The 12514-nt window shown below is 36.7% G+C and overlaps 1 protein-coding gene across 1 annotated transcript; it reads left to right on the plus strand.

The window, feature by feature from the left end:
• The first annotated feature begins 7723 nt into the window (after nucleotides 1–7723).
• On the plus strand, nucleotides 7724–11340 carry LOC118737852 (ionotropic receptor 25a). Its single transcript, XM_036468645.1, has 8 exons — nucleotides 7724–7895; nucleotides 7968–8138; nucleotides 8196–8375; nucleotides 8477–8848; nucleotides 9085–9587; nucleotides 9652–10008; nucleotides 10289–10538; nucleotides 10599–11340. Exons 1-8 carry the CDS (start codon nucleotides 7812–7814, stop codon nucleotides 11163–11165), a joined length of 2484 nt encoding a protein of 827 aa, XP_036324538.1. The 5' UTR covers nucleotides 7724–7811; the 3' UTR covers nucleotides 11166–11340.
• Nucleotides 11341–12514: the final 1174 nt, after the last annotated feature.

The raw sequence follows: 12514 nt of genomic DNA on the forward strand, positions 1-12514 counted from the left end.
TACCCGAAATAAGATCAACAACACCGCGAAAGAGTTGAGTACTGGCTCGTCAAACCTTTCTAAAAATGCGTGCACCGACATAACCGACTTCTCGTCGTCGAAGTGTACGCCCCACTTCGACAAGTTCTAAAGCTTCTGAACGCGGACTGGCTCCACCGGCCCGTGGGCTCGCTCGTCGATGCCGCTGCCGATTGCACGGCGTTATCCTGCGCCCGATTATCCGTCTGTTCATGTTCGTCCTTCTCTCCGACTGGCTTCTGCAGATCGGTCAAGCCAGCAGATGGAGCTGAAAAGAAAATTGCTGTTACAGCTCCATCTGCAGGCTCATCTCCATGACGCCTACACACATTAACTTGCCTTTAATCACTAGTTGCAAAGCCGCAAACATTCTACTCGATACACAGCAAGTACTTGTGAACGCTCATCAAAGTACAAAAAATACTCAGTACTTGTACTTGGTAGAGGTCTCGAGTCTATACTTTTAAGTACTAGTATCGGATAATCACCACATGTGATTGTTCTTGAACAAATTGGCAATCTCAGCTATTTGACAAATTGTATAACACTTAAAAAAAATGTGTACACGTCTTGTAATCACACTTGGCGGCCGCCGCGTGTTTTTAACCGACTTCAAAAAAAGGAGGAGGTTATCAGTTCGTCGATTTTTTTTTTGTATGTATGTTACCGCATAACTTTGGACGACGTCAACCGATTTCGATAATTCTTTTTTCATCGGAAAGGTGGTACCCCAAGGGTAGTTCCATACTAATTTTGTTTAGATCTGATCATTGAATCGTGAAGAAATTAACGATAATCTTAAATTTTTATATGAGAGTAGAAGCCAATTTTGTTTTTTGCTTAAAAATACTTGTTTTTTTCAAATATATATATTTTTTTTTGTAATCTTACATTTTGTTTTGTTAATACTTTAGAGAAAATGTCTTTATTTACTCTCACAAAAGTAAATACCGCGTATAAGAGTAATTACTTTTACCTAACGAAATACCACGTACTACTTAGTATTTTTGGCTACCGTAAATAGTTTATACAAAAGTAATCCCCAGAAATCCCGCGAATCCCGAAATATGTAGTTCCGAAAATACCGAAATAGCAAAAAGTTCCAAAAAATCTGGAAAAATAAAGCACTAAGAACCCCGAAAAGTCCAGAACAAGCTCCAAAGCTCTTAAGAAAAACTACCAGAAATTAAAACACGAAGAAAACCGGAAAATGAAATGGAGAAAACCTTGAAATGTTTCGAAATATTTCGAATTCGATTCTATTGTCAACTAAATGTCATAGTACATCAGTGTTTAGCGTCTCCTAAATACTTCCACTCTGTTTACTTTACTATTCTCTAAAATACCCAAGTATTTTTTTACTTCAGTATTTAGGCAACTATTTCTAGGCACATATGTATATGGTTATTCAATATCCAAATAAGTACTTGGTATATGTGTATGCGACTGTGAATGTACCGACTTATTTGTTCATAGAAATATGCTGACATACCTAACGCAAAGTGCAATATTTTATTTAATTACTCAATTTGCAAAAGCAGTTAAAAGCTGTAATGAAATGCGATTTTTAATTTTTGTTTTTAGATATATATGTATGTATGTTTGAGGCCACTCCCCAGCACAACCGGTACTTTGAAGGCGCATAGTTTTTCTCAATAATAAATGGCTCATATGAATACCAAAGAGCTAAGTGCTTATTGAGTAATTCCACGTACACATTTTTTAGCGCTTTTGTGAAATCACTGAATACCGCCGCCAATTGACACTTCAAATTACACATAAACTCCATTCAATTATTCTATTTGTTTAACGCTGCTGATGTAATTAAATGTGATTAAAGTAAGTGCCTATACTAATAAAAAAGACATTTATGAAATTGTCGAATAGAATTTAAAACAATCGGCACGATGTAGAACTAGAAATCTGGGTATCTATAATTTGTAAGTATTTAAATGTGCGAGTACACATAGGCGCCTAGCACCAAACAGGCGGTGTCAGTGATTGCAAATGATGTGTAATTAAAAGAAAAGAATAAACAAATATGGAAGAAACTTTAGGTGGAATTGAACAAGGGACGCTTAAGTAATTGTGCTTGTAGAGTAAATGTAGCCCACAACCAGAACTTTCGCAGCGTTCAAATAAAATGACAATACAATAAAAAGTCATAAAAGCTATAGAATTCTGAAATGCTTACATACTTACATAAATATGTGTATGACATTGAAAAAGCAAATGCAAATCAGGGACCATAAAAGTTGGCCTAGAAATGAGAATAAATAAAGCACTTATAGTCTGGAAAACTATTAAAATCAATTCAACTACTTCCAACAAATGACTGCACATATACAACAATACTTATTTACTGCTGGCTGACTAGCGGATGAGCTCAGCTTTTCAAACTATCAGTTTTAGATAGTCATTATTTAATAGGAAAGAATTGCTTTTTAGTGCATTAAAGTATAAAGCTTCAAATTATGACTATTTAAAAATAGGCTATCCAATTTTTATATGCTATCCATATGGCTGAGGCTATGGCTAATTATGAAAAAAAATCTAGATTACTTTCGTAATAAAATGAATGCTTGAAAGTGGAATACTTCACAGTAGCCCTACAAAAAAAAAAAACCAAAAAAAATTGTGTCATACATTAAAAAGTTGTGATAAAATAAAAGTTAAGCCAGTAACATTTTGATAAATTTTGGCTGTTTTTCTTTTGTTTCATTAATGTTTATTATTTTTCCATAAAAGTCTAGCTCATTATATAACAAACACCACATAAATCCAGATTTCAAAATTTAAACAAAAATTATGAAAAATCTGCAAAGTTTCAGCTAGATTTTAACATTTTTATTAAAATTTTTTAGAATTTTTTTGAGTATGCAGTTTAATGCCCATTAAATGAAGTCTTAAGTTGCTAAAAAATCGCGTTCATTTTTAATAATTTTTTTTCTGATTTCATGACGCATTTATTTTCATACAAAAAAAATTGTCGAATTTATTTTGTATGAAAAAAAAATTTTTAATGCAATCAGAAAAACATAAGACTTGCACATTATTACCCTAGAATGTAATGGGCTATTAACCTGCATACTCAAAAAAATTCTAAAACAACTGAATAAAAAGTTGAAACTTTGCAGATTTTTCATAATTTTTGCAAAAAGTTTGAATAATATAAATAAAATTGTTGAATATAATTATTATAAGGCCATGAATAACAAAAAAATATTACGACGGCCATAAATAACAAAAAAGAAGACGAGCACAACTTAAGTTAAATATTCCAAAAATAGCATTTTAACACAAACCAATAACCAAATGATCAAGTCTAACTAAATAGCAACAAAATAATTCCCCTGATTGTAGTTGGGTTGACCAAAATAAAAAGTTGAAAAAGCAACAAAATTTTACATGGCGAACTTAGCTCATTGGGTAAGACCACTGGCTTTGAACGCGGAAGTTGCGAGTTAAATTCCCAGTGAACTCGATGAGGAGATGTTGCGCTTTCCAAAATAGCAGCTATAACTTCTACCTTATGTAAATTATTGTGGTTCTTTCCCAACATTTTTTCAGTAGAAACGGCCTTAGGCTCGATAACAATAAATATTGTTGAATGAAATTTAAAAAATATATTTTTTTAACAATATAATATAAAAATGTAAAAAAAATAATAAAGTATAAAAAATTTATAAAAAGAAAAAAATTAAAAAAAAAGTTTTTTAAATCAATAAAACCTAAACATTAAATAAAAAAGGAAAAGTAAATCAAAATATAAAAATAAAATAAGTATCTAAAAACTACATGAAATTAAAAAAGATGTACCTATATTTTTCTTTTTAAAACAAAAAAGGGATATATATTAAAAAAATCCGCTGCCCGAGCCTCGAACGTCGGAAATCTCGAATGGCACGCAAGCGCTTTGCTCACTCGGCTTTTGCGTCTGTTGGATGAGATGGAGAAAAATGATAAAAAAGCGCTTTTCACCATGGAAGTTGGAAAGGTAGTTTTTTTTTAAGACCAGAATAAACAAAATCCTTCAAGCTATTTTGCCTAAGTACTGTCTTCAATTGTCCTACAAAGCATCTTCAACTATCTTGAGAGAGAGGATGACCCAGGGCCTAGGCGATTGAACGATCCTGGGTTGGCGTCGGCGTAAAAATGTAGGTCCCTCCGCTTTGTGTGACAACATCAAGGTGCACGCCACAAGTCGGAGGAGAAGCTCGGCCAAACACTAACATATGTGTAAGCGCCAATCTATTATTATTATCATTGTATATGTCCCAATTTTTCTAATGGCTCAACGAGGAAAACACTGCAGAATCTATTTAACGATAAGGCAAAGACAGTCTTTTCGGGCATACTTAGGACACTCTACTTAAAAAAAAAAAAAAATATATTTGACACTTACGCTTTTGTTAATTGTTTGGCATTTAATCTCCTTCAATTTATGGTTTTCGTATTTATGTTATTAAACAAATGGAGAGACCTGCAGTTTTAACCCAACTCCGGAAGGCAAATAAATTACTTTTATAGGCAGTGTTTTTATGGTAGAAGTGCTGCTATTAGGCAAGACATTTTTTGGGATGTTGCTCGTATTATGAATCGAAGAACGTAACTCTAACCACTCGGCTACAGCGGCGTATAAGTACGACAGATAATAGTCTTGGAAGATAGAACGGAAAACGGAATTAGTTGGAAATTTAAGGATGAAAAAGCAAGAAATGTGGGTACATTACACTCCATATGAAAAACTCACAGATAGTTGGCTAGCAGAATCCTGAGTGAATATCTTTCAATTCACATATTTTTTATGATGGTTTAAGTGCTGTACTCGTTTGAATAATCAAAGCCTTATCCTAACTTCTGTCCAACAAGGAAGGAAAGTAAATATGTATTCGGTGACAATCGTTGTGGCAATTTAAGTCGGCAATAATCGATTAGCCACATTTGAAATTATAGATAAAAATAGAAAACAAGTATCGTTTGTATGCCAAGTGCAGGCATTTTATAATTTTGTTCTTGAAACACTCTAACCACCATTATTCTTACTTGCCGGCACTTGTGCCGCAGGAGCTTTAATAATTTAAAAGTGTCACCTGTTTGTAAGCGCGCAAATCACTGCAAATTACTTGAAATTATTATGCAATTTAAATGTTAGCCTTGACTTGTCACCCGTTGCAATTTTGATGCTTCAATTTCTTTAAAATTACTTATGACACAGTTCTAAAAATCCATTCGTAACAGTACTTTCCTAAGGCGCGCAGTGTATAGATGTTTTTCCAAATTCGACGCGATGTGGCTTATGCAAAATCTTGCAATTTTAACACTTTTTAGTTTTGTTGCAGCAAATGATTTGAAAATTGGTACAAACAGCGAATATTCCAAGGAAAGGAAAATATCGATAAATCCTACTTATTTTCTTTTCTCTAGCATTTTGGATTGATCCCCTGCAAAGCGGAATTGATGCGGATATTATAGATGCAGTGAAAGAAATTGCTGATTTGCGTTTAGAAACTAAAATTCAGTACTCAATTGTTATTATTGAAAATGAAAAGAAAAAGAACGAGGAGAATATGGAAAGATGTAGGTATACATATAGAAAAAAAAAGATTTACAAATTTAACGGCTAAGAAATTTTTACAAAATTAAAAAATATATATATATAAACAACAAAAATAAGATAAAATAAAGCGAAATAGAATTAAATTACAACAGCTTGAAACTTTGACACCTAAAGGACCCCTGTCTGCCAAAGAATCGCCTACAAAATCTCCCAGATAAAATACAATTAGTGGCAAGGACAACAGAATTTGAGCAGCCACCGGTTTTAATCCATAAGTAAATAAGGGAAGTTAGTTGTTTCTCTACATCGATGCACAGTGCGCCCTGCAGAACAAGCTAGGTGGACACAATTATTTTTGGATATTTTTAAAGTACACTTAGGGTGCTGATATCCGATATACCATCGGTTTTATCTGACAAAATATTTTTTTATTTTCACTTTTATTTCAACATAAGTACTGATAAAAATAAAATATTTCACACAAACACGGTTGAAATTTCGAAATTCCTGCCATTATTTTATTTGTAAGCAGTGTGCAAACTCTTTTTTATTTTTGTGTGGTAGAATCGGCAAACAAAATTTGGTAGATTTGAATAAGATGTGGTAGATTTTCCAATTCATAATTCATAGAACTCAAAAATTAGATCGGCGAAATAGTATAAGTGCTTAGTTATTAGTTTTCTAGTTAGAGAATATATTCACGAAGCAAAAAATATTTGCATTAATTTGAGAAAAATCCTACGAATTGATTTATGCAAAAAAATCTAGCAAATTATTTTTTTAGTTGTGCCTCTTTTGAAGACGGTGTGCGAAATGTATGTATGTATACTATTAGATTTTGTGAAGTAGGGAAGCAATAAGACAGGGTAACCAAAATAAATTTGCCACCTCATACGTGGTATTGCAAGCGACGATATGTAAGTGTCCCAATTCAAAGTCCTTCAAATGATTTTCCAAAGACTTTAAAATAGAAGGATATAAAAGTCAGGATTGCTCGATACTCGTACCCCACGGGAGCATACGATTCCCTGGAACAGTTTTCCTTATAAGTATATTTCTAAGAAATTTATACATTTGTTAAACCGATTTCGTTAAAACAACTAGCGATTTTCGACGAGTTATAGAATAATTTTTTCTTCATAACTAGTTCAGTAGCTTTAGTAACATCGTGTAGCTTAGGAAACCTATAGAGGTTAATTATCACATTTATCGAACTTAAGCCATTCTTCTAAATATTTCGACCTTGTAATAAAGGAAAAAAAAATAAACATTGTGCTCTAGCTAGTATGCTGTATTGATATTGATAGGATATGTCAAAATCTAGTCCGGTCCTTCAAAGGTGTACAATAATATAAAAAAATTGCATATTTTCGAAACCCATTTCCACAATATCAGGAAATAGTTCCGAACAGATACTTTCTTGCAGAACGCCTTTGCCAAGGCTTCATAAAGCAACCTTTGGGCCCGACAGCATATCAAAAGGCCTGTGAATGCCGTTCTTGTTGCACAGCCACCCGACGTGGACGAGACGGAGCTTCGTCTGCTTCGGAAGACTCGGACCACAATAAGCAAACTTCGCTCTGGCTACTGCAGCAGGTTGAACTCGAACCTAAGCAGAGTAGATGCAGATGTGCCCAATGAGTGCCCGGCATGCGGAGAGACACCCCACGACTCGAAACATATCTTCGCATGCACACAAAACCCCACTCAACTGACGCCTCTGTCCCTATGGACGGATCCTATAGAAGCTGCATGCTTCTTAAGTCTCCCATTAGCTGAGCTTCACGACAACGACTGAGAGACTAGCCGATCTGGGCGGGGTTGTTGTAGCCGCTACAACAACAACGACACGGCTCCCAGTGCGAATGGCTACGCCGTTCATCGCGATAGCAGAGATATAGGAAGTCACATTAACTGGCATGGCAATTTTTTGAACAGTTGAACAAACAAAGCTGTAGAAGGACCACCAAAAGTGCCACCAAATTACTGTTATTTATTTCTACTATTCCAAGTAACCCAGTGTATGATACATTTTTATCTGGACCAAAAATGTTCTCAACCTCATTTCTGTTCGCCAACATTACTTAACTACAGCACTTTATTTTTTGCAGTTTGTGAAATTCTCGCCAGCGATGGTGTCTCTGTGGTCCTCGATTTTACTTATCACCCATGGCGAGATGGATTGGAGTTGCTGAAATCATATCAAATCCCTTTTTTGCGAGTAGATCGCATCATGGCGCCATATTTAAAAATGTTTTCACAATTTATAGAGCAAAAATCCTGGCACGAATGTATCCTGATCTTCCAGAATGCCAGAGTATGGTCATTGCATTAAATTTTATGGTTTTCATAAAAAATTTAAAACATACATTTGTTTGTTATTGTTTAGGATACCGAAGAGGCTATAATACAAATCATCGAAGGTTATCATTTTCGCGCTTTGGTGCTAAATGCATTCGATCAGCGCGATTTCGTGAAACGAATGCGGCAATTGCGACCAACACCCTCGTGCTATGCAATCTTTGCGAGTGGAACGGCGATGAGCAGCATTTTTGAAAAGGTACAGCAGCAAATGTATGTATTCGGTTTCGATTTTTGAAAACTTTAATTTTTCAAGATATATGAAGGCAAACTCTTCGAACGACCTCGCGAGTGGCATTTCGTGTATTTGGATCCGCGTGATCGTGTCTTTAAGTTTAGGAAGTCAGTGAATTATGCGACCAAATTTACAATCAATCCGAAGACTTTATGCCGCGCACTGCGCATGAGGGATGCTTACTGCCTTAACGGATTTACCGTAAGTAATGATGGCTCCTTCGAGCTGCTTTCGTAAGGAAATATACATTTTTAATACAGTTCAATATTTATTTGTACCTTTCCTCACATTTCATGGTTTAGTTCCAACGCGCAATGATTTTGGAAATACTACGCAGCTTAATTGAAATTAAACAAATAAATATTAATTGGTTACAATCTTTCGTAATGCAATGTAACAACACGAGCCCCAACGAAGATACACATACGGGATTTAACATATTGGATCAATTCCCTTTGAATGAATTTTTACATTTTACCACCGATGCAACCTTTCCGGAAGAGGACCTCGATCTCGTGCCACGCCTTACTTACTCACCAACAATCAATATAAGTCTTTACTCGCGCGAGCACGAAGCGGCAACCGATTTAGCCATTTGGGAAAATGATGATTTACGCAAAATTAATAAGACGCTTAGTCCACCGAGACGTTTCTTTCGCATTGGCACCGTGGAGGTATGTACAAAAAACTTTAGCATTTAATTAGGCGCATCGTAGGCAAATTGGCTTACGATTAGTCAGAAATGTTTCACCAACCGCTCGCAACAATTCGCTTATATAAGAGTCTATACTCTCGGAGACACTGAGGACCTTGTGACTAAGTAGTTATGTGATTGTCGCAATGCGCCTAATTAAGGGCTAAGATGTACATATGTAAATATTACAGCTAATTCTGAATTCCTTTTCCACAGGCCATACCCTGGAACTATTTGAAGCGCGATCCAGTTACCGATGAACTAGTACTCGACGCTTATGGTAATCCGATTTGGGAGGGTTTCTGCATTGATTTTATTAAAACCTTGTCGAAGCGTCTAGACTTCGGTTACATACTCGTACCACCTACTTCGGGTGAATTTGGACGGCGCAATGCCGAAACCGAACAATGGGATGGCATTATCGGCGATTTGGCTATTGGTGAGACGGATTTTGCCGTCGCTGCATTAAAAATGTACTCGGAACGTGAAGAAGTTATTGATTATATAGCTCCGTACTTTGAGCAAACAGGCATTTCTATTGTTATGCGAAAGCCGGTGCGACAGACATCGCTATTCAAATTCATGACCGTTCTACGGGTGGAAGTGTGGTTCAGCATAATTGCAGCGCTGGTGGGAAGTGCCATACTGATTTGGCTGCTAGATAAGTATTCACCATATAGTTATAGAAATAATCGTGAGGCATATCCATACCCTTGCAGGTAGGAATGATAATCGTCACATGAAATTCTAAAGACGCTGTTTCTCATAATTTATGTATTTCAGGGAATTCACACTTCGTGAGAGTTTCTGGTTTGCTCTGACATCATTCACGCCACAAGGCGGTGGTGAAGCGCCTAAAGCAGTATCTGGTCGCATAATGGTGGCAGGTTATTGGCTATTTGTGGTTTTGATGCTGGCCACCTTCACGGCGAACTTAGCTGCCTTTCTTACCGTGGAACGCATGCAGACACCTGTACAGTCTTTACAGCAGTTGGCGCGTCAATCTCGCATAAACTACACAGTTGTGGAAGGATCAAGTACTCATCAATACTTTATAAATATGAAATTTGCTGAAGACACGCTATATCGCATGTGGAAGGAATTGACGATGAATGTAACTGAGGATTATCAGAAATACAGGTTAAATCTAGGAAATATTGCTTATCTTAATTTAATTACTTAACAGTTTAGCGGTCAAGCTGGCTAATATATAGTTACATTACCAGTTCTGCGCCGCATCGAATGTCATCAATTAGAGAGAAGCAAGATAATCCTATTATTATTTGCCTTTTGCCTATTTACCATTGGTGCGGCTGACGCCGATTGAAAGCACAATGCTCGCTGAACTTACAAATTTCTAAACAACTACTTCATCTTACAAAACACTCGTATTTAATCCCCTTTCTTTGCATGCTTTCAGAGTTTGGGATTATCCCATCAGAGAGCAGTACGGCACCATACTACTCGCTATAAATAGTTCCGAACCCGTCAAAGATGCCAAGGAGGGCTTTCGCAAGGTCAACGAACACGAGAACGCCGACTTCGCATTCATACACGACTCGTCCGAAATAAAATATGAGTTGACCCGTAACTGTAATCTGACCGAAGTTGGGGAAGTATTCGCTGAACAACCCTATGCCATTGCGATTCAACAAGGATCGCATTTCGCGGTAAGTTTTGTGAGATTTTCGTTCAAGTGAAAAAAAAAACTAAAAATCCTTTTCTTCAAGGATAAATTGAGCTATGCGCTACTGGAACTTCAAAAAGATCGCTACTTCGAAGAACTCAAAGCCAAGTATTGGAATATGTCACGTATTAAAGCCTGTTCCGTAAACAAAGAGGAAGAAGGCATCTCACTTGAAAGTTTGGGTGGTGTATTTATAGCCACACTATTCGGTTTAGGCTTAGCTATGGTCGCTTTGGTGCTGGAGATTATCTACTTCCAACGAAAGTACCGCTCACTAAGTCGTTTCAACGAAATCACAAAAGTAAAGCCAGCTACATCAGCAACGTCACTCAAGCAGTTAGTACCGAAAAAGAAATCAAAGAAACGTATTGCTGTTTGGCATACGTCCACGCGTGATAACTCACCTGAACATGCAACGCCTCCACCAGCTTTCGATTCTATAAAGTTTAGAGGTAAAAAGATACCACCTAGCATCACACTGGGCGGCGAGGAATTTAAACCGCGGAGAGGCGACTTGCGGCGTCTAAGTGACAGCTTGGATAGTGCGGAGCATGAAAAAGGAGCAATCTCACAGAAACGTAACGATGAATTGCCGCCGTACACAGAGTGAAGCGGGTCAGTGAAATATTTAATAGGAAATAGTAATGGCTTTAGGTCACGAAATGTATGTAGTATCGAAGCTGTCGTCATCGAATGTAATCAAACTTTACATTACTGGTATTTTCTTCGATATGTCTTTAAATCTCGAAGGATTATTGACGTAGACTTCAAGTATATAAAATTCGTACAGGAAATGCTATTGAATTATAATATAATCACGTTTACGTGTATCTTACACAAAATTGGTTGAAAAAAGTTAATTTTAAAAATTATTTTCAGAAAAATTTTCAATATTATATGGTACAAAATCGCGTTTTACACAACAGGTCGGACACGGTCGGATTGAATATTTAGTATTATAGTTTAAAATAAAATTATTAAACCTGTTATAGAACTGACCTGTAGAAGAAAAACCAATTTTACAAAATTAAAATCGATCGCCCCTATGGCTTTTGGCGTTCTTTTAAATTTTAGCATTGCATTTTTACTTTGGAGAGCGCTGCGTCAACTAATACTTTCACACTGCTCATACAAACAAGTGTAAAAGGTCGGGACCTGTTTTGGACATATTTCGATAGCTGAGACATCATTTCACATTTAAGCCAACCCAAGAAAATAAAACCCCAAAGTCGATACTTTATTTTTGTATTGACACATTTTTTTTTTGTATGTACATAAGAAACGGGATTCCTCGAGAGCGTTTTAGCCTCTCTCAACATGCCTACCTGAAGGGTATATCCGTAGAATCTGCTCTGCACTCAATTGGTAAAGTCATAGAGGAGTCTCTTAAGAATAAAGATTTTGAAGTAGGGGCCTTACTTGATATCTAGAGGGCTTTCAATAATGTCCTACCTGGAGGGTTAATAAGACCCCTTGCTAAGCTCGGAGTCGTGAGCTACTTAGTAAGGCTCATCTCACATATGATGCACGACAGAACTGTCACAGCTTGCTTGTCAATCCTGGAAAGATGGAGCTCGTTCTTTTTACCAGCCCCATGCACAGCTCTCCTCAATAGCGGGTGTTCCTCTTGTTCCCTCCGACAGGGTTAAGTTCTTGGTCTTGATCCTGGACGGGAAGTTGTCATGGAAACCAAATATTGACGAACGAGTAAAGAAGGCATCGGTGGATCTCTACTGCTCCAATAATGCCCCAAAAAAGATGCACTGGCTATATGAAACCATTATTAAGCCAGTAATGTTATATGGGTTCATTGTCTGGTGGAGTTCACTGGAAAATACCACTCATTTAAGAAGCTAGAGCGCGTGCAAGGGGCGGCCCTCGTTGGATCAGCGGGGCGCCGAGGACCACTCCTACTCTAGCGCTAAACGCCATACTCAATGTCGCCCCTGTCGACATTGC

Source organism: Rhagoletis pomonella, unplaced genomic scaffold, assembly GCF_013731165.1.
Source record: "Rhagoletis pomonella isolate Grant_MI unplaced genomic scaffold, Rhpom_1.0 Rhpom_scaffold_00004, whole genome shotgun sequence".
In the NCBI taxonomy this organism is placed as follows: Eukaryota; Metazoa; Arthropoda; class Insecta; order Diptera; family Tephritidae; genus Rhagoletis; species Rhagoletis pomonella.

Coding starts and splice junctions, on each gene's coding strand:
- LOC118737852 (XM_036468645.1), top strand. CDS start 7,812: ATGGCGCCATATTTAAAAATGTTTTCACAATTTATAGAGCAAAAATCC. Junction 8,139..8,195: donor TGAGCAGCATTTTTGAAAAG/GTACAGCAGCAA, acceptor TAATTTTTCAAG/ATATATGAAGGCAAACTCTT. Junction 9,588..9,651: donor GCATATCCATACCCTTGCAG/GTAGGAATGATA, acceptor TATGTATTTCAG/GGAATTCACACTTCGTGAGA.